General features: G+C 37.4%; 1 protein-coding gene and 1 non-coding gene across 2 annotated transcripts; one reads left to right on the top strand and one right to left on the bottom strand.

The window, feature by feature from the left end:
- Positions 1-8851: 8851 nt before the first annotated feature.
- LOC130971315 (small nucleolar RNA R71) lies at positions 8852-8959 on the bottom strand. The gene has a single exon (XR_009082540.1). It is a non-coding gene; the product is annotated as a small nucleolar RNA R71 (small nucleolar RNA).
- Positions 8960-19449: 10490 nt separating this feature from the next.
- On the top strand, positions 19450-23060 carry LOC130970185 (sugar transport protein 14). Its single transcript, XM_057896177.1, has 3 exons — positions 19450-19810; positions 21269-22221; positions 22310-23060. The coding sequence occupies exons 1-3, from the start codon at positions 19672-19674 to the stop codon at positions 22751-22753; spliced, it is 1536 nt and encodes a 511-aa protein (XP_057752160.1). The 5' UTR covers positions 19450-19671; the 3' UTR covers positions 22754-23060.
- The last annotated feature ends 173 nt before the right edge of the window (positions 23061-23233 follow it).

The raw sequence follows: 23233 nt of genomic DNA, 5'->3' as shown, positions 1-23233 counted from the left end.
GGGTGATGCCTCCAGACGATTAGCCATGCAGTGACAGCGCATAGGACCATTTTTCCGAGAGGATCAAAAGTAGCCATTGAAGACGGTGATGCCCTACATACAGCTTGCCATGGAAAGGAGTAAGAAGGATTGGATGAATGTAATAAGAAAGTAGAGATTCGAGAGGATTCTAGCATCTCCACACGCCTATCTGAAATTCCCACCATTAATTTACATAAGTATTTCTATCCTATTTTATTTTCTGTTTATTATTAATTTTTGAACTCATCATAAACCAATTAAATCTGCCTAACTGACAAATACAAGGTGACCATAGCTTGCTTCATACCAACAATCTCTGTGGGATCGACCCTTACTCACGTAAGGTATTACTTGGATGACCCAGTACACTTGCTGGTTAAGTTGAACGGAGTTGTATCCACACATAGCCAATAGCCATTAAATAAATCTTATGCAAATACAAAGAGGATCACAATTTCGTCCACCAGTTTCTCGCACTGATCGGCTCCTGGAGGTCGCTTGACTCATGTGTTCTGGCTGATATCGCTCTTTGGAAGCAATCCACCCCGCCAGGGTTTATACCTTTTCAAATAGCTCTTGAATTATTTGGATTGCCTTTTCTCCTAGCCCATTGGTATTTTTAGAAATTCTGTCTTCCCGTATTTGTTGTCTGTCAAAGATTGACTGATGGTGTGCTACACTAGTTACCTTCCCGTGGGTTGGTAGGGGAATATTGTTTCGTGGTTTACGCGTTAGATTTTAGGGGGTTGGATTCATTGTGATAGCTCGAGGATTGCTCCTCGAATTCCTCCGTCATGTCGCCAAGATTTGGCTAGTCCCCACAGACAATGCCAAATCGCCAATGTACAAGATGTCACTTGTATGAATTGTGAAAGGGATCGGAGACCGGCCGGACTTGATGATGACAGGTCAAATTTTTGGAGCGATGGGGACAAACGAAAAAGAGAATCTGTTGATAATTCTATCCGAAAAATTAGTGGTTTTTTATGGAAAATAATTACTGACAGAAAATTTGTCTGTATTTCAATGGACACAATGCTGCGTTTAATTAAATTATTATAGAAAAAAAAATTTTGTAATTTAAAATTTTCCGTCGAAAAATATTAAAACCAGGGTTGTCACCTCGAGCTCCTCATTTCAACCACGATACGTCTGCGTCTCCACATTCCATCGGCGACGCCTCTCAGCTATACACCGCCATTACACCAAACCTCCATTGCACTGAACTTCTGTCGCACCGAAACCTCATCACACCCCTTCCCGGATCTTCTCCATGTGCTGCTCGCGTCTCTCCTTTCGAACCCTAACATGCAATCCACTAATTAACTGAAACTAAAACCCCTCCATTTTTCATTGCTTGGATGTTAGATTTTCAATTTCATACAATTAATTCCTCTTTTTCCAATAAAATTTCAAGCATGTGGGAAAGGAGTGTTGGTAATGCAAGAGTGGTGAATAAATCTTATCATTTGAATGGATAGCGGAGTCTCTGATTAGGGATCAATACTCAGTAGTTCCTGAAAGTGTGGCATTCCTTCAAATTAAGAAATTAAAGTGTGTCATCATAGGTGGGTTGGGGATTTGGTTTCAATTTCTAAATTTATGTTATGTCAATGTGAATATGTGATGGATATCATACATTGACGAACCGTCTCTGGGTGATAGATGTATTCATGTACTTATACTAGTATCTTCAATTGAGTCTCTATTTTTGAATTCAGATTCAGTCATCAACTATGCACATTACTTAAATTAGACACTTGTTCTTTTTTACTTCTCTCACTGAGGAGGTTTTTCACGTTAAAAATCTTGGTGTGTTAGCTTGTCTCTAATTTTTTGTTTATGTGATTTTTTCGCTGCTATTGGGTATTATTGTGCTGGTGTTAATACTTGTTGTGACTGGATATGTTGCTCCTCTAATTCTTGCAAATAGGAAATTGTGTTTTATTCCTATCAATTGGCATCAGAGCTCAGTTTTGGGTATTTGGTTATAACTTGCTTGAAAGATGGAGGCAAATAATTCTACTAGGATGATAAGTTTGAATGGCACTAATTACCATCTATGGAAGGGCAAAATGAAAGATTTGTTGTTTGTCAAAAATCTACATTTACCCATATTTTCTACACAAAAACCAAAATCTAAAACAGATTAAGAATGGGAGTTTGAACACCAAGTTTATGGTTTTATTAGGCAATGGGTGGATGATAATGTTTACAATCACATTGCTAATGAGACTCGTGCTAGGGCTTTGTGGAATCAAATTGAATCCTTGTATGCTTCCAAGTCTGACAATAATAAATTGTACTTGTTGATTATGTTGATGAATTTGAGATACAAGGAGGGGTCACAAGTATTAAATCACTTGAATAAATTTCAAGGAGTTCTGGATCAGTTGTCAAGCATGGGAATCAAGTTTGAAGATGAGGTTCAAGGATTGTGGTTGCTAAATACTCTACCAGATTCTTGGGAGACATTTCGTATCTCTCTTATGAATTCTGCTCCGAATGGTAAAGTGAGCATGCAACTTGTTAAAGGTGTCATTTTAAATGAAGAGATGAGAAGGAAGACGCAGAATTCTTCGTCACACTCTGAAATGTTAGTCATTGAAACCAGGAGGAGAAATCAGAATAGAGTTTCAAAGCGTAGAGGTAAAAGCAGGAGCAAATTCAAGGGAAGATATAACAATGTTGAGTGTCACTACTGTCACAAAATGGGTCACATTAAAAAATATTGCTATCTTTGGAAAAATGGAAAACAAAGGTAAGCAAGAAAAGAAGGATGATAGTGGTAATGATCGTGTATCTTCTATTTCAGATGATCTTCTTACTGTTGATATTGCTGATTATGAGTACAAGGTCAATCTTGTTTCTGATGATGAGTTCAGCTGCGTAATTGATAGTGGCGCCTCAATACATGTTATATCGAAGAATGATTTCTTCACTTCTTATACTCCAGGTAATTTTGGAGTACTTAAGATGGGTAATGATGGCTTGGCCAAGGTTGTTGATGTATGTGATGTTTGTCTTGAGACCATTATGGGAATAAAGCTACTACTTAAAGATGTTAGACACGCTCCAGATGTTTGCTTGAATTTGGTTTCAGTTAAAAGGCTTGATAATGAAGGCTTTGTAAACACTTTCGACTTTGGACAATGGAAGCTTACTAACGGTAACTTAGTGGTGGCTCGAGAAAAAGGTACTTCAAGTTTGTATGTGATGCATGCCATGATTTCAAAAGGTAGTGTGAATGCGATTGAAAGTAAAGAAGTTTGTAGCTTGTGGCACAGACGACTTGGTCATATTAGTGAAAAAGGACTTAGTTATTTGGCTCGAAAGGATGCTCTTTCAGGTTTGAAGAATGCAGAGTTGGAGAAATGTTCTCATTGCATGGATGGCAAACAAAGAAGATTATCCTTTAAAAAGCATCAACCTTCAAGAAAATCAAACTTCTTGGAATTGGTGCACTCCGATATTTGTGGTCCTTTGAAGGTACGGTCTTTTAGTAGAGCTATTTACTTTATTATTTTTATTGATGATCATTCAAGAAAGCTTTGGACTTATGCTTTGAAAACAAAGAACCAAGCTTTGGAAAAGTTCAAATAATTCTAAGCTTTGGTTTAGAGTCAAACAGGTAAAAAGCTTAAATATATTCGCACTGATAATGGTGGTGAGTATTGTGGACCATTTAATGTGTATTGCAAGCAGCAAGGCATTAGGCATGAAAATACACCTCCTAAAATACCTCAGTTGAATAGTTTGGCAAAAAGGATGAATAGAACATTGATTGGAAGAGTTAGGTGTATGCTTACTGAAGCTAAGCTACCTAAAGTCTTTTGGGGTGAAGCGCTACTTACAGCGGCTCATGTGATTAATCTGAGTCCTACAATTGCTTTGGACAATGATGTTCCGGATCATGTTTGGTTGGAAAAAGATGTCTCGTATGGTCACTTGAGAGTCTTTGGATGCAAAGCATTTGTTCATGTTCCAAAGGATGAGAGGTCCAAGTTGGATGTGAAGACAAGGCAGTGCAATTTTATTAGGTATGGTCAAGATGAGTTTGGTTATAGGCTTTATGATCCAGTTGAAAAGAAGCTTGTGAGAAGTCGTGATGTAGAGTTTGTTGAAGACCAGACCATTGAAGACATTGATAAGGCAGAGAAGAGTCAATCACAAGAGAGTAGTGACTTGACTGATATAGATCCAGTTCAACCTCTTCCTTTGTCAAAACTAGCAAAGAATCAAGATCAGGAGCATATGCAGCAAAATGAGCCTTTAGTCCCCGATGACCAGGAGATGAGAGATCCGATTGATGCTCCAGTTGATGATGATGTTAATCAACCTGAGCTACCTAAAAATCCACCAGGTTTTCATCCTAGGCGGTCTACTAGAGAGCGACAACCTTCAATGAGGTATCCTTCTAGTGAGTATGTAACATTTACTGATGGATATGTGACATTGACTGATGGGAGAGAACATGAATGTTATGAGGAAGCTATGGAAGGTGACGACAATAAGAAATGGTTTGATGCAATGCAAGATGAAATGAAATCCTTGTATGATAATCAAACATTTGAGCTCGTGAAGTTGCCAAAAGGAAAGAAAGCTTTGCAGAACAGGTGGGTTTATAGGTTGAAGCATGAAGAAAATTCTCAGTGTCTAAGGTACAAGGCTAGATTGGTGGTCAAGGGCTACAGGCAGATAAAAGAAGTTGACTATAATGAAATCTTTTCACCGTTTGTGAGAAGATCTTCTATTAGGACTGTTTTGAGTTTGACTACAAGTCTTGATTTAGAGATAGAGCAGATGGATGTGAAAACTGCTTTCCTTCATGGTGATCTTAAGGATGAAATTTACATGGAACAACCTAAATATTTCATGGTAAAAGGCAAAGAGGATCATGTTTGCAAACTGAAGAAGAGCTTGTATGGTGATGAGCGGATAATTTATACACTTTTTGGCATTGTTTTTAGTATATTTTTAGTATGATCTAGTTAATTTTTAGTATATTTTTATTAGTTTTTAGTTAAAATTCACTTTTCTGGACTTTACTATGAGTTTGTGTGTTTTTCTGTGATTTCAGGTATTTTCTGGCTGAAATTGAAGGTTCTGAGCAAAAATCTGATTCAGAGACTGAAAAGGACTGCAGATGCTGTTGGATTCTGACCTCCCTGCACTCGAAGTAGATTTTCTGGAGCTACAGAAGCCCAATTGGCGCGCTCTCAACGGCGTTGGAAAGTAGACATCCTGGGCTTTCCAGAAATATATGATAGTCCATACTTTGCCCAAGATTTGATGGCCCAAACCGGCGTTCAAAGTCACCTCAAGAAATTCCAGCGTTAAACGCCGGAACTGGCACCCAAATGGGAGTTAAACGCCCAAACTGGCATAAAAGCTGGCGTTTAACTCCAAGAAGAGTCTCTACACGAAATTTCTTCATTGCTCAGCCCAAGCACACACCAAGTGGGCCCGGAAGTGGATTTTTATGTCATTTACTCATCTCTGTACACCCTAGGCTACTAGTTCTCTATAAGTAGGACCTTTTACTATTGTATTGGAGAGCTTTTTGATCATGTTTTTATGATTGAACCCTCTTTGGGAGGCTGGCCGTTCGGCCATGCCTATACCCTGTTCTTATGTATTTTCAACGGTGGAGTTTCTACACACCATAGATTAAGGTGTGGAGCTCTGCTGTACCTCGAGTATTAATGCAATTACTATTGTTCTTCCATTCAATTCCGCTTGTTCTTTGTCCAAGATATCACTTGTTCTTCAACTTGATGAATGTGATGATCCGTGACACTCATCATCATTCTCACTCATGAACAAGGTGACTGACAACCACTTTTGTTCTACAAGCAACCAAGGCTCTAGTGAATATCTCTTGGATTCCTGATTGCACGATGCATGGTTGATCGCCTGACAACCGAGTGCTCGCCTGACAAACGAGCCAACCATTCCGTGAGATCAGAGTCTTCGTGGTATAGGCGAGAACTGATGGCGGCATTCAAGAGAATCCGGAAGGTCTAACCTTGTCTGTGGTATTCTGAGTAGGATTCAATGATTGAATGACTGTGACGTGCTTCAAACTCCTGAAGACGGGGCGTTAGTGACAGACGCAAAAGAATCACTGGATTCTATTCCGGCCTGATTGAGAACCAACAGATGGATAGCCGTGCCGTGACAGGGTGCGTTGAACATTTCCAATGAGAGGATGGGAGGTAGCCACTGACAACGGTGAAACCCTTGCATAAGCTTGCCATGGAAAGGAGTAAGAAGGATTGGATGAAGACAGTAGGAAAGCAGAGAGACGGAAGGGAAGGCATCTTCATGCGCTTATCTGAAGTTCCTACCAATGAATTACATAAGTATCTCTATCTTTATCTTTTATGCTATTTTCGTTCATCACCATATACATTTGAGTCTGCCTGACTAAGATTTGCAAGATGACCATAGCTTGCTTCATACTAACAATCTCCGTGGGATCGACCCTTACTCACGTAAGGTATTACTTGGACGACCCAGTGCACTTGCTGGTTAGTTGTGCGAAGTTGTGTAATGCCATGGAATTGAACCACCAAGTTTTTGGAGTTCATGACCGGGGATTATGAGAGTTGTGAAAAGTATTGTTCACAATTTCGCGCACCAAGTTTTTGGCGCCGTTGCCGGGGATTGTTCAGTTTGGACAACTGACGGTACATCTTGTTGCTTAGATTAGGTATTTTTTTTTCGAAATTCTTGAAGATGAATTCTAGAGTTTCATGATGCTTTGTTGAAATCTGGCTGGCTGAGAAGCCATGTCTAATCTCATTGGACCGAGGTTTCAACTTATCATCACAAGAGCTTTTTGTTTTTATCAATCTTGCTTTTGGGAGCAGTGATCTGCTAAGGCTTGGCTGGCCTTTGGCCATGTCTAGTGTTTTGGACCGAAGCTTTCTTTGAAAGCTTGGCTGGCTGTGAAGCCATGTCTAATTCCTGGACCGGAGTCTTAGACTAGCACTGCACTGATTCCTGGGATTCTCATTAAGAATTTTGATACCTTTATTTTCTTCTTCCACTTAATTTTCGAAAAAGCACAAAAAAATTACAAAATCATAAAAATCAAAAATATTTTATGTTTCTTGTTTGGGTCTAGAGTCTCATGTTAAGTTTGGTGTCAATTGCATGTTTCTGTTCTTTTTGCATTCATGCATGTGTCTTCATTAATCTTCAAGTTGTTCTTGATGATTTTATTGCTCTAATCTTTGAATTCTTTTGACTTGAAGTGTTTATGTGTCTCATATAGTGTCAGTAGTATACAAACTGCTAAGTTTGGTGTCTTGCATGCATTGTTATTTGATTCTTGTTGCATTTTGATTATAAAAAAATCCAAAAATATTTTTAATTTGTGTCTTTTCAAGTCAATAATACCAAGAATTGAAGATTCAGAACATGCTGCAGAGGAATTATACAGAAAAAGCTGAGCATTCAAAAATGCCCAGTGGAGAAGACAGACTGGCGTTTAAACGCCAGCCAGGGTACCTGGTTGGGCGTTTAACGCCCAAAGAGGTAGCATTTTGGGCGTTAAACGCCAGAATGGAGGCCATTCTGGGCGTTTAACGCCAGGATGGTGCTAGGGGGAAGATTTTGTTTTCAAATCAATTTTTTTTTAGTTTTTCAAAATCAAATCTTTTCCAAATCATATCTTCTCAATCAAATGTTTTCAAAATCAATTTCTTTCCTTTTTCAAAGATACTTACTAACAATTAATGATTTGATTGAACACCTCAAATTTGTTGCCTTTTCTGTTGAGAAAGGTTTAATGTTTGAATCATATCTTTTCTTGTTAGGCAAGTCATTGATTTTCAAAATCAAATCTTTTAAAAAAAAATTGTTTTCAAAACATATCTTTTAAAACCGTTTTTAAATCAAATCTTTTCAATCATATCTCTTTAATCACATCTTTTTCAATCATGTTTTCAATCAAATCTTTTTAAACTTCTAATTTCAAAATCTTTTTCAAAAATCACTTGATTTCTTTTCCACTTGAATTTTCGAAAATTATCAATCAATTTTTTCAAAATGTTTTTGAAATCTCTTTAATTAATTTTCGAAAAATTCTCTTCCCTCCTTCTCACATCCTTCTATTTATGGAGTACTACTCCTTCTTAATGCACAATTCAAACTTTATCTCATCAAGTTCGAATTCTTCTACCTTCTTTCTTCTATTTTTCTTTTCCTCTGACACCTCAAGGAATCTCTATACTGTGACATAGAGGATTCCACATCTTCTTGTTCTCTTCTCTTTCATATGAGCAGGAGCAGAGACAAAGGCACTCTTGTTGAAGCTGACCCTGAACCTGAAAGGACCTTGAAGAGAAAGCTAAGAGAAGCCAAAGCACAACTCTCTTTAGAGGACCTGACCGAATTCTTCAAAGAAGAAGAACACATGGCAGCCGAAAACAACAACAATGCCAACAATGCAAGGAAGGTGCTGGGTGACTTTACTGCACCTACTCCCAACTTCTATGGGAGAAGCATCTCTATCCCTGCCATTGGAGCAAACAACTTTGAGCTTAAGCCTCAATCAGTGTCTCTAATGCAACAGAATTGCAAATTCCATGGACTTCCAATGGAAGATCCTCATCAGTTTTTAGCTGAGTTCTTGCAAATCTGTGACACAGTCAAGACTAATGGGGTTGACCCTGAGGTCTACAGACTGATGCTATTCCCTTTTGCTGTAAGAGACAGAGCTAGAATATGGTTGGATTCACAACCTAAAGATAGCCTGGACTCTTGGGAAAAGCTAGTCAATGCCTTCTTGGCAAAGTTCTTTCCACCTCAAAAATGGAGTAAGCTTAGAGTGGAAGTCCAAACCTTCAGACAGAAGGATGGAGAATCCCTCTATGAAGCTTGGGAAAGATACAAACAATTAATCAGAAAATGTCCCTCAGACATGCTTTCTGAATGGAGCATCATAGGAATTTTCTATGATGGTCTCTCTAAACTATCCAAGATGTCTCTGGATAGCTCTGCTGGAGGATCTCTTCATTTGAAGAAGACGCCTACAGAAGCTCAGGAACTAATTGAGATGGTTGCAAATAACCAATTCATGTACACTTTTGAAAGGAATCCTGTGAACAATGGGACAAGTCAGAAGAAAGGAGTTCTTGAGATTGATACTCTGAATGCCATACTGGCTCAGAATAAGATATTGACTCAACAAGTCAATTTGATTTCTCAAAGTCTGTCTGGAATGCAAAAAGCACCCGGTAGTACTAAGGATGCTTCATCTGAGGAAGAAGCTTATGATCCTGAGAACCCTTCAATGGAAGAGGTGAATTACCTAGGAGAACCCTATGGAAACACCTATAATTCTTCATGGAGAAATCACCCAAATTTCTCATGGAAGAATCAAGAGAGACCTCAACAAGGTTTCAATAACAACAATGGTGGAAGAAACAGGTTTAGCAATGGCAAGCCTTTTCCATCATCTTCTCAGCAACAGACAGAGAGTTCTAAGCAGAATACCTCTGACTTAGCAACAATGGTCTCTGATCTAATCAAAACCACTCAAAGTTTTATGACTGAAACAAGGTCCTCCATTAGGAATTTGGAGGCACAAGTGGGACAGCTGAGCAAGAAAATTACTGAACTCCCTCCTAGTACTCTCCCAAGTAATACAGAAGAAAATCCAAAAGGAGAGTGCAAAGCCATAACCATGGCCGAATATGGAGAGGAAAGAGAGGAGGTGGACGCCACTGAGGAAGACCTCAATGGGCGTGCACCAACCTCCTCTGAGTTCCCCAATGAGGAACCATGGGAATCTGAGGCTCAAAATGAGACCATAGAGATTCCATTGGACTTACTTCTGCCTTTCATGAGCTCTGATGAGTATTCTTCCTCTGAAGAGGATGAGTATGTCACTGAAGAGCAAGTTGCTAAATACCTTGGAGCAATCATGAAGCTAAATGACAAGTTATTTGGAAATGAGACTTGGGAAGATGAACCTCCCTTGCTCACCAAAGAACTGGATGACTTGTCTAGGCAGAAATTACCTCAAAAGAGACAAGATCCTGGGAAGTTTTCCATACCTTGTACCATAGGCACCATGACCTTCAAGAAGGCCTTGTGTGACTTAGGGTCAAGTGTGAACCTCATGCCTCTCTCTGTAATGGAGAAGCTAGGGATCTTTGAGGTACAAGCTGCAAGAATCTCATTGGAGATGGCAGACAACTCAAGAAAACAAGCTCATGGACTTGTAGAGAATGTTTTGGTAAAAGTTGAAGACCATTACATCCCTACTGATTTCATAGTCCTAGAGACTGGGAAGTGCATGGATGAAACCATCATCCTTGGCAGACCCTTCCTAGCCACAGCAAAGGCTGTGATTGATATTGATAGAGGTGAACTGATCATTCAAGTGAATGAAAAATCCTTGGTGTTTAAGGCTCAAGGATATCCCTCTGTCACCATGGAGAAGAAGCATGAAGAGCTTCTCTCAAAACAGAGCCAAACAAAGCCCCCACAGTCAAACTCTAAGTTTGGTGTTGGGAGGCCACAACCAAACTCTAAGTTTGGTGTTGAACCCCCACATTCAAACTCTAAGTTTGGTGTTGGGAGGTTCCAACATTGCTCTGAGAAAATGTGAGGCTCCATGAGAGCCATCTGTCAAGCTAATGACATTAAAGAAGCGCTTGTTGGGAGGCAACCCAATGTTTTATAATTAACTATTTCCTTTTGTTATTTTATCTTTTTTTGTAGGTTGATGATCATGAGAAGTCACAAAATTAATGAAAAAAGCAAAAACAAAATGAAAAACAGGAAGAAAAATAGCACACCCTGGAGGAAGATGTTGCTGGCGTTTAAACGCCAGTGAGGTTAGCTGTTGGGCGTTTAACGCCCAGTCTGGCACCATTCTGGGCGTTTAACGCCAGAAATGGGCACCAGACTGGCGTTAAACGCCAGAAAAGGGCAAGAACCTGGCGTTAAACGCCAGGAATGGGCACCAGCCTGGCGTTTAACGCCAGAAATGGCTCAAAGCGTGATTTTGAGCAACAGTTGGTGCAGGGATGACTTTTCCTTGACACCACAGGATCTGTGGACCCCACAGGACCCCCACCTACCCCACCACCACTCTCTCTCTTCTTCCCCCATTCACCAATCACCTCAATACCTCTTCCCCAAAAACCCTTCACCTATCAAATCCCATCTTTCTCCTCACCACTCACATCCATCCTTCACAAAACCCCACCAACCTCACCCTTCAAATTCAAACCACTTTCCCACCCAAACCCAACCATAATGGCCGAACTCCATCTCCCCTCTCTCCTATAAATACCCTTCTTCACTCCTTCATTTTCACACACCCTAAACACCACTTCTCCCCTTCTTTGGCCGAATACAAAGCCATCCCCTTCTCCCTCATTTCTCCTTCTTCTACTCTCTTCTTTCTTCTTTTGCTCGAGGACGAGCAAACATTTTAAGTTTGGTGTGGTAAAAGCGTTGCTTTTTCGTTTTTCCATAACCATTTATGGCATCCAAGGCCGGAGAAACCTCTAGAAAGAGGAAATGGAAGGCAAAAGCTTCCACCTCCGAGTCATGGGAGATGGATAGATTCATCTCAAGGGTGCATCAAGACCACTTCTATGAAGTTGTGGCCTTGAAGAAGGTGATCCCCGAGGTCCCCTTTTCACTCAAAAGGGGTGAATATCCGGAGATCCGCCATGAGATCCGAAGAAGAGGTTGGGAAGTGCTTACCAACCCCATTCAACAAGTCGGAATCTTAATGGTTCAAGAGTTCTATGCCAATGCATGGATCACCAAGAACCATGATCAAAGTATGAACCCGAATCCAAAGAATTATCTTACTATGGTTCGGGGGAAATACTTGGATTTTAGTCCGGAAAGTGTAAGGTTGGCATTCAATTTGCCCATGATGCAAGGAGATGAACATCCTTACACTAGAAGGGTCAACTTTGATCAAAGGTTGGACCAAGTCCTCACAGTCATATGTGAAGAGGGCGCACAATGGAAGAGAGATTCAAGAGGCAAGCCGGTTCAATTGAGAAGGCATGACCTCAAACCCGTGGCTAAAGGATGGTTGGAGTTCATCCAACGCTCAATCATTCCCACTAGCAACCGGTCCGAAGTTACTCTAGACCGGGCCATCATGATTCATAGCATCATGATTGGAGAAGAAGTGGAAGTTCATGAGGTTATAGCCCAAGAACTCTATAAAGTGGCGGACAAGTCTTCCACCTTGGCAAGGCTAGCCTTTCCTCATCTCATTTGTCACCTCTGTTATTCAGTTGGAGTTGACATAGAAGGAGATACCCCCATTGATGAGGACAAGCCCATCACCAAGAAAAGGATGGAGCACACAAGAGACCCCTCTCATCATGAGATCCCTGAGATGCCTCAAGGGATGCACTTTCCTCCTTAAAACTATTGGGAGCAACTAAACACCTCCCTAGGAGAACTAAGTTCCAACATGGGACAACTAAGGGTGGAGCATCAAGAACACTCCATCATCCTCCATGAAATTAGAGAAGATCAAAGAATCATGAGAGAGGAGCAACAAAGACAAGGAAGAGACATTGAGGAGCTCAAGCACTCCATAGGATCTTCAAGAGGAAGAAAGAGCCGCCATCACTAAGGTGGACCCGTTCTTTAATCTCCTTGTTCTTTATTCTTCTGTTTTTCGAATTTTATGCTTATGTTTATCCATGTTTGTGTCTTGTGATCACTAGTGTCTTAGTGTCTATGCCTTAAAGTTATGAATGTCCTATGAATCCATCACCTTTCTTGAATAAAAACGTGCTTAAATTGAAAAGGAAAGAATTGCATGAATTTTGAATTTTATAATAGTTTAATTATTTTGATGTGGTGGCAATACTCTTGTTCTCTGAATGTATGCTTAAACAGTGCATATATATCTTGAATTTGTGGTTCATGAAGGTTGGCTCTTGAAAGAATGATGAAAAAGGAGACATGTTACTGAGGATCTGAAAAATCATTAAAAATGATTCTTGAAGCAAGAAAAAGCAGTGAATACAAAAAAAAAAGGGGAGGCGAAAAAAAAAAGAAGAAAAACCGAAAAAAAAAAGAGAAAAGAGAAAAAGAAAGAAAAAGAAAGAATAAAGTTGTGATCCAAGGCAAAAAAAAAGAGTGTGCTTAAGAACCCTGGACACCTCTAATTGGGGACTTTAGCAAAGCTGAGTCACAATCTGAAAAGGTTCACCCAATTATGTGTCTGTGGCATGTATGTATCCGGTGGTAATACTGGAAGACAGAGTGCTTTGGGCCACGGCCAAGACTCATAAAGTAGCTGTGTTCAAGAATCATCATACTTAACTAGGAGAATCAATAACACTATCTGGATTCTGAGTTCCTAAAGAAGCCAACCATTCTGAATTTCAAAGGATAGAGTGAGATGCCAAAACTGTTCAGAGGCAAAAAGCTAAAAGCCCCGCTCATCTAATTAATACTGATCTTCATAGATGTTTTTGGAATTCATTGCATATTCTCTTCTTTTTATCTTATTTGATTTTCAGTTGCTTGAGGACAAGCAACAATTTAAGTTTGGTGTTGTGATGAGCGGATAATTTATACACTTTTTGGCATTGTTTTTAGTATGTTTTTAGTATGATCTAGTTAATTTTTAGTATATTTTTATTATTTTTTAGTTAAAATTCACTTTTCTAGACTTTACTATGAGTTTGTGTGTTTTTTTGTGATTTCAGGTATTTTCTGGCTGAAATTGAAGGTTCTGAGCAAAAATCTGATTCAGAGACTGAAAAGGACTGCAGATGCTGTTGGATTCTGACCTCCCTGCACTCGAAGTGGATTTTCTGGAGCTACAGAAGCCCAATTGGCGCGCTCTCAACGGCGTTGGAAAGTAGACATCCTGGGCTTTCCAGAAATATATGATAGTCCATACTTTGCCCAAGATTTGATGGCCCAAACCGGCGTTCAAAGTCACCTCAAGAAATTCCAGCGTTAAACGCCGGAACTGGCACCCAAATGGGAGTTAAACGCCCAAACTGGCATAAAAGCTGGCGTTTAACTCCAAGAAGAGTCTCTACACGAAATTTCTTCATTGCTCAGCCCAAGCACACACCAAGTGGGCCCGGAAGTGGATTTTTATGTCATTTACTCATCTCTGTACACCCTAGGCTACTAGTTCTCTATAAGTAGGACCTTTTACTATTGTATTGGAGAGCTTTTTGATCATGTTTTTATGATTGAACCCTCTTTGGGAGGCTGGCCGTTCGACCATGCCTAGACCCTGTTCTTATGTATTTTCAACGGTGGAGTTTCTACACACCATAGATTAAGGTGTGGAGCTCTGCTGTACCTCGAGTATTAATGCAATTACTATTGTTCTTCCATTCAATTCCGCTTGTTCTTTGTCCAAGATATCACTTGTTCTTCAACTTGATGAATGTGATGATCCGTGACACTCATCATCATTCTCACTCATGAACAAGGTGACTGACAACCACTTTTGTTCTACAAGCAACCAAGGCTCTAGTGAATATCTCTTGGATTCCTGATTGCACGATGCATGGTTGATCGCCTGACAACCGAGTGCTCGCCTGACAAACGAGCCAACCATTCCGTGATATCAGAGTCTTCGTGGTATAGGCGAGAACTGATGGCGGCATTCAAGAGAATCCGGAAGGTCTAACCTTGTCTGTGGTATTCTGAGTAGGATTCAATGATTGAATGACTGTGACGTGCTTCAAACTCCTGAAGGCGGGGCGTTAGTGACAGACGCAAAAGAATCACTGGATTCTATTCCGGCCTGATTGAGAACCGACAGATGGATAGCCGTGCCGTGACAGGGTGCGTTGAACATTTCCAATGAGAGGATGGGAGGTAGCCACTGACAACGGTGAAACCCTTGCATAAGCTTGCCATGGAAAGGAGTAAGAAGGATTGGATGAAGACAGTAGGAAAGCAGAGAGACGGAAGGGAAGGCATCTTCATGCGCTTATCTGAAGTTCCTACCAATGAATTACATAAGTATCTCTATCTTTATCTTTTATGCTATTTTCGTTCATCACCATATACATTTGAGTCTGCCTGACTAAGATTTGCAAGATGACCATAGCTTGCTTCATACTAACAATCTCCGTGGGATCGACCCTTACTCACGTAAGGTATTACTTGGACGACCCAGTGCACTTGCTGGTTAGTTGTGCGAAGTTGTGTAATGCCATGGAATTGAACCACCAAGTTTTTGGAGTTCATGACCGGGGATTATGAGAGTTGTGAAAAGTATTGTTCACAATTTCGCGCACCATATGGCTTGAAGCAAGCTCAAAGATAATGGTACAAGAAGTTTAAGTCTGTTATGGCAGAACAAGGCTACAAGAAGAATACTTCTAATCAATGTGTATTTGTTAAACAGTTTGCTAGTAATGATTTTATTATCCTTTTGATATATGTTGATGACATGCTTATTGTTGGTCAGAATGCTTCTAAGATTGATATGTTGAAGAAGCAACTTGCAATGTCATTTGCAATGAAGGACCTTGGGCCAGCAAAAGAGATTCTTGGTATAAGAATCGAGCGTGATAGAAAGGAGAAGAAACTTTGGTTGTCACAGGAGAAATACATAAAGACAATGTTGCACAGGTTTTCAATGAAGAAAGCAAAGGCCGTTAGTACTCCTCTTGCTACACACTTTAAATTGAGTTGCAAGCAAAGTCCATCAAGTGATGAAGAGAAGAAAGACATGGAAAAAGTTCCATATGCATCAACCGTGGGTAGTTTAATGTATGCTATGGTGTGCACAAGACCGGATATAGCTCATGATGTTGGTTGTGTTAGCCGTTTTGTTTCAAACACAGGAAAAGAGCATTGGAATGCTATAAAATGGATAATGAGATATCTTCGTGGTACTTCTAGCATGAAGTTGTGTTATGGAAGTGATAAGCCTATTCTAGTTGGTTACACTGACTCAGACATGGCAGGAGATATTGTTCTAGAAGGTCCATTTTAGGCTTCTTGATCAACTTTGCGGGTGGAGCTATGTTTTGGCAATCAAGATTGCAAAAATGTGTTGCTTTGTCTACTACCAATGCTGAGTTTATTGCCATTACCGAAGCGTGCAAGGAGATGCTTTGGATGAAGAAATTCTTGAAAGAACTCGGGTTTACTCAAGAGAGGTATGTGTTGTTTTGTGATAGTTAAAGTGCTATACATCTTGGTAAAAATTCTACTTTTCATTCTCGATCCAAACATATTGATGTGAGGTATCATTGGATATGTGATGTTTTGGATGTTGAGTTATTGAAACTTGAAAAGGTTCATACTAATGAGAATGGTTCTGATATGATGACCAAGGCATTACCAAGATAGAAGTTTGAAGTTTGTTGCTTAATCGCCGGATTGGCGGTTACCTCCACATAGTCGTGAGGGGGAGATTTGTTGGGTTTTTGGATTCCCTTCCTATGTGGAGAAAAAGTCTAAATTCTAGTATCCAAGCCCATGAATAGTTGAAGTGGCTGAGGTGAGTTAGGGTTGAGTGAGAGAGGTCATTTTGCAAGAGAATACCAAACACTACAGAGAAGAGAAGAGAGAAAGTCATTTTCGCACATATACAAAGCTGTCTCTGTAAATTGGTCGTTGCAGATTCGTTAACCGTTGGATCGAGCTCAAATTTGGACAGTGTGTTTTACACATCTGGTTCTTTGATTTCACCATTCGGATTTTTAATATGATATTTGTAATTGGAGATATTGGCCACGCACAGTAGCTCTATTTTTGTGGTATTTTCATCTTCTTGTTCTTGTTTTATAAGTTTTGAAGTTTGGGTTGTTTGGCTTGTTGTATGCACGTTTTGTGCAGTAATTTGTGACTCTCTTGTACCCTATTTTTCATCATAGTGAATCTATATCCTGGTCTTAGTGACTCGTAATTTTTATTTCTCTCATTGAGGTAGTTTTCCACGTTAAAAATCTTGGTGTATTAGCTTGTTTCTAATTTCTTGTTTATATGATTTTTTCGCTGTTGAGTATTATTGTGCTAGTGTTAATATTTATTATGAGTGGATATTGTTGCTCCTCTAATTCTTGTAAGTAGGGAATTATGTTCCTATCATAACTAACTAGAACAATAGAGCCAAACAAACCTGGCCAAAATTAAAATTCAGTTTTTATGGAGAATTGTCCGTTGTGCTTTTTGGAGCACCTATTGTTTTGTTTTGCATGAATCGAGTAAGCGAGTGAGTGATGGATCCAGAAAATTTTTATAGTGGGATCAAAATATATATAACATGATAATAATTTTTTTTAATAAAAATATTATGTTTATATAAAAAATTAGTTATCAAATTATCTACTATAAATTTGAGTATAAATACATATATTAACTTATTTTTAATGTGTATTTTGTATTTCAAAATTTATATTTTAAGATTTATTCTGTAAAAGTAATTATTTTATGTATACATAGCATAATTGTTGTTATAATTATATTTTAAAATATCTAATTATAAATTAAAATATTAAAATATTAATTTAAATAATAACACATAATTTAAAATTTAATTTTTTATATTTCATATTTTGAAACCTTGACAATATAATCAAAATGTCTTTTTTTTTTATATGTCGTTAAACAATCATTTAAAACTTAACTTTTATACAATTACCTCTTGATGATATTCATAGTTGAAAAAAATCCTTCAATTAGTGTAGTTATTATAAAAAAAAACTAAAGATAATTTTAAAAGAAGAAACACAAATAGATAGATAATATTCTTTTGAGTCGATTTTTAAGAAAGAATATCAATCTTATTTAAATTTAAAAATTAATCATTATAATAGCCATCTAATATAAAGTTTTCAAATTGACTATCAAGTATCAAAAATTGAATAAAAAATTATTGTAGGATCAAATTTAATAATTTAATGAAAGCAAATAAATATTATTATTATATACTACTCAATAATTTAATAATTTCATCTTCTCTTGCATTGGTGCCTTGGCCTGTTATTTTCCAAACTCTGGGATTCGGCAACAATGCCACCTTGTTCTTGCCACGCTCATCTCAACCGCAATTGTTCTAGCGACACGGTTTCAAAAGGCAATGGACTTTCTTCTGGTGTTAGTATTCTTGCATTGGTTTGTGATGGCATATGGAAGATCATGGGGTCATTTGAGATGCATTGTAGCAAGTGAACAAAGAAATTAGCCGAGTGTTGAACATATGCAACAACTTCGCTTTCGTTATTTTTCAATCCTTGATTATTATTTTTTTGAACCAATAATCCGCCAAACGCAACAATTGCTGTCTTGACAGTTGACACCCTTGCAAAGAAAAGAAAACCTTTGAAATTTCTTTAAATATATGAGTTGTAGAATATTGATCAATTTTCCATCTTATGTAGCATTGTTTCCATCAATCTTAATTTTAGAGTATTGATATATTGTTCCTATTTTTTGAACTTTAAATTTGACATTTTCAGTTTTCCTTTATTTTAATTTCTATTTTTTTTAAGTTAAGGTTCTCAATTTTAATATTTAAAAAATAAATAAATAAAATTAAATAGAGATATGGTTGCGGTGGTTGACCAGTTGACGTGGTGCTGGCTTTAATGATAAATCAGATAGTCAGAGAAGGTGGTTACGATGTAGCCAAGTAAGCCTAATAATTTGTCATTATCTAAAACATAATTGGTTATATCCGTATCTACTCTACAATCTTTTGATGATAAAATAATCTCCATTCACTTTTATTTATTTATTTATATTTTTAATTAAATTAATAAATATATTTTTGGCAATATAATAAAAATAAAACTTGAATATACGATCTTAATTCTTATATATACCGTCCAAATTTAATAAATGTTTTAAAAAGACAATATCTTTTAGTGTACAAATAGTATGATCATTAAATGTATCTAATTAATACGTCTTTTAAATTTTAATATTTTCATACCTCAACTTGTATTGCCCCAATAGTTGACCGTGATCATATGATCAGAAATCGGAACCTTTTAATTTGACTATTAAACACATACGTATAAAATTCAAAGAAAATAGTAAAGAGTCCATATCTCTTGAAAAAAAAAATTATTTAACATTAATTCAAATAAAAAATAAATATTAAAAATATTAATCTCAATATGTGACTTTTAATTTTAAACGAACAAATTAAACAATTCTTATTAAATTAATATATATACATGGCCGCCACTTTGAGAAAAAAAGGTTTATTTTGTTGAAATAAATATTCATTGTTGTATAAATAGGACGATTGTTATTTGTCTCTATCCACTATCCATGTCAGAGCTAGAGTTTGTGTACCAGCTAGTTGTTACAATGGTTCTGTTTGTTTTAAGTTTCAAACTTTTTAAGTTTTAAACAGTTGGCATTATCCATCTTTTAAGAAAGGATTGGATTAAAACAAAACAAATTTCAAACAATGACTTCCTTACTTTCCTCCCATCCTTAACTGGCTTTTCCAATTTTTCGTCTTTCTTACCAGTTTTTTGTTTAAAAAAACTGAGATACGGATATTTTAACAGAAGTAGCGTTGACTCAGAAACATTTATAAAAACCTTTGAACTGACTCTCAATTTTTTCATTCTACTCTGCTAGTTGGTCTTTGAGAACAAAAGAGTGTCTATCACAACCACTTTTTCACAGAGGAAAATGGCAGGAGGAGTGGTAGAAGGAGGGCATACCAAAAGGGCTCATCTTTATGAGCACAGATTCACTCATTATTTTGCCTTCACCTGTGTTGTTGGAGCCCTTGGTGGCTCGCTTTTTGGCTATGATCTTGGTGTTTCAGGTCTCTTTCTTTTTCTCACCCTTCTCTCACTGTTTAATACTTCTGTTTTTATTGAATCGTGGTCGCTGAATTACATCTTATAATTTCCTTTTTTCGTCACGCAAGGACCACTTTCAATTCTTTGTGTTTTTGCCTCGCATTCTGGACTCGATTTTTATGTTGATTTCCTTTGATTAAGGCACGTTTATTTCTCATAGTAGTACCAACAACTTCAAATTCTATCATTTTCTTTGGTTGCAAAATATAGTCGCCCAATTAATCATCAATGTTTCTTCAAGAAATGGTTTTGTTATTATTTAGAGTGGTAATGATAATAATACAACACCAACTCTCTATCTTTTTTGTTCCAAATTGTATATACCTTTTTGTTTCAAATGGGAATGGCTAAGGTATTGATCTGATTTGGGAAAAGTGAGAGAAAAGGTAATTGCAGGAAGAAGAAATATTTTGTCCTTTCAGCAATTGCCGTGATTTGATAGGATCTTTAGGGTGGGTTTGTATATTGATATTTTTGTATTTTATAAAATAAAAATTTATTGTGTTTATATTTTTTGCTTTCGAAGGTTAGAAATGGTTTTAAAAATACTGAGAGATGTTTTTTTAAAGTTAGTTTTAATACCTTTTGTATTTACATTTATATTTATATTTATATCTAATATATAATATAATTTTTTTATTTTTAAAATAATTGTATCAAATATTATTTTGTGAGTTTTGTTCATAAAAGTAACTTCTGTTTTAAATTGTTTTTTGACTTTTATCAAATAAATATGGTGTAACAACTAGAGCTTTTGAAAAAAATAAGGAAATCAACAGCTTTTAAAGAGGCTGTGTGGTTCTGATTTTGATTTCGAATGCAACAGTGATGGGTGGTGGGCTGGTGGCGCAAGCAAGATGAGATAGCGAAAATAATTAGAATGAAAAATGGTTATAAATTTTGAGAGTTTGCTGATTCGTTCAAAATCATAATATATTAATATCCATCTGGCGAGTCATGTGTATTGGTTGGTTGAGTTGGGTATGATTAGAAACAGGATATTCGTATTCTCCTCATAATCTGCATTTTCCCACTCTTAGTTGCTAAGTTCTCCTGGATTATCGGCACGACTTCTGATTTCTGTTTTTCTTATCTCATCATTTCAAATTTCATTGTTATTATGATTGTTATTAACTAATAATTAGCCTACATACCTTATTAACAAATCCATAAAATGTTTTTCAATTGTGTCAGTATTAAAAAAAATAAAACCTACCTATAATAAAGGAATCATAGCAGATATCATATCAGATATGAAATTGATTTTATTTGTTTTCTTTACTTTTAATTTTATTATCACATCAAAATTACAATGTATATAATGAACAAAAATTTTCAACTGAACTTAAGCTTTTGTCGTAGTAAAATTTATCCTTGCAACTTAAGAATCAAAGAGGGTACTTGGTATGTTGTTGTTGCAGGTGGGGTGACATCAATGGACGATTTTCTGATCAAATTCTTCCCAGACGTGTACAAAAGAAAGCACATGCACCAGAAAGAGACAGACTACTGCAAATATGACAACCAAGTGCTGACACTCTTCACATCATCGCTCTATTTCTCAGCACTTGTAATGACATTCTTTGCTTCTTACTTGACAAGAAAGAAAGGCAGAAAGGCAAGTATCATTGTGGGAGCCCTTAGCTTCTTGGCTGGAGCAATACTCAATGCAGCTGCACAGAACATTGCAATGCTCATCATTGGTAGGGTCCTTCTTGGAGGAGGCATTGGTTTTGGCAACCAAGCTGTACCCTTGTATCTTTCTGAAATGGCTCCGGCAAGGAATCGAGGAGCAGTCAACCAACTCTTTCAGTTCACAACCTGTTTTGGAATTTTGGTTGCAAACCTCATCAACTATTTTACTGACAAAATACATCCCCATGGATGGAGAATCTCGCTGGGCTTGGCGGCTATTCCGGCACTTCTTATGCTTGTTGGAGGTATTTTCTGTGCCGAGACACCTAACAGTCTTGTAGAACAAGGAAGGTTCGACGAGGCAAGAAAAGTATTGGAGAAAGTAAGAGGGACTAAAAATGTTGATGCCGAATATCAAGATCTTGTTGAAGCCAGTGAAGAAGCACAGGCTGTCACTAGCCCCTTTAGGACACTCCTGAAGAGGAAGTACAGACCCCAACTTGTGATAGGAGCCTTGGGGATTCCGGCATTCCAGCAGCTAACTGGAAATAACTCCATTCTCTTTTATGCTCCTGTCATTTTCCAGAGTATTGGGTTTGGTTCTAATGCGTCTCTGTTTTCATCTTTTATCACCAATGGAGCTCTCCTCGTCGCCACAGTCATCTCGATGTTTTTAGTCGACAAGTTTGGTAGAAGGAAGTTCTTTCTAGAAGCTGGTTTTGAAATGATATGCTGCATGGTAAGTATTATTGCTTGTTTATGCTGCTGTCCTAGTTGTTTATGCTGATTAATTGCTTATTTGACCTTCTAGTTTGGTTAATTTTCAGATTGCTACTGCTGTAGCCTTGGCTCTGGATTTTGGAGATGGCAAAGAACTTTCCAAAAGCGTCAGTTACTTTCTTGTTATTGTGATATTTTTGTTTGTGTTGGCTTATGGAAGATCTTGGGGTCCACTAGGATGGTTGGTTCCTAGTGAGCTCTTTCCATTGGAGATAAGATCAGCAGCACAGAGTATAGTAGTGTGTGTCAACATGATCTTTACTGCACTTGTGGCACAATTGTTCCTCATGTCACTTTGCCACCTCAAATATGGGATTTTCTTGCTGTTTGCTGGCTTAATTATCTCCATGAGTATGTTTATCTTCTTCCTCTTACCAGAAACAAAGCAAGTTCCAATTGAGGAAATTTATCTCCTCTTTGAAAATCACTGGTTCTGGAAGAAGATTGTAGGACAAAGAAACCAACACCATGGGAAGACAGTTGCTGTTTAAGAGCCTCAATGAAGTTATGCATGTTTAAATTGTCACCTGTAAGTCAGACATGGTTAAGGTAAAAGTAATACAAGAGAATAACTGTTACCTAAACCATGTTTTGGAGCTTTCCAAACGGCAAACCAAACATACAGTAATTAGAATGATCAAGTCTAGCTTTGGTATTTTTGGTTAATAGTTATTTTGGTTAATAGTTATTGTTCTATGCTTAAATGATCAAATATGGATTATATGCTATAAATTTCTCTTGAATATAATTATGTAAATGCTTTATCGTAAATATTATTTTCGGCCTTTGTTTTTTATTTCTCTGATTAGTACCTCTCAATATTTTTTCTATGTATTAATAGAATAAATCTACATGACATGTTAAACTGTTGTTTCGTTAAGATCTCAAAACTATTTAGTTTTTACTTTTTTTCTCTTATCTTTTGCAAATATATTAGCTAAATTTACTAAGTAAAACTAAGAAATATTAAT

Source organism: Arachis stenosperma, chromosome 3 (genome assembly GCF_014773155.1).
Source record: "Arachis stenosperma cultivar V10309 chromosome 3, arast.V10309.gnm1.PFL2, whole genome shotgun sequence".
Lineage (NCBI taxonomy): Eukaryota > Viridiplantae > Streptophyta > Magnoliopsida > Fabales > Fabaceae > Arachis > Arachis stenosperma.
Note: the sequence above shows the minus strand (reverse complement) of the source record. Positions and strands in the feature narration are given on the sequence as shown.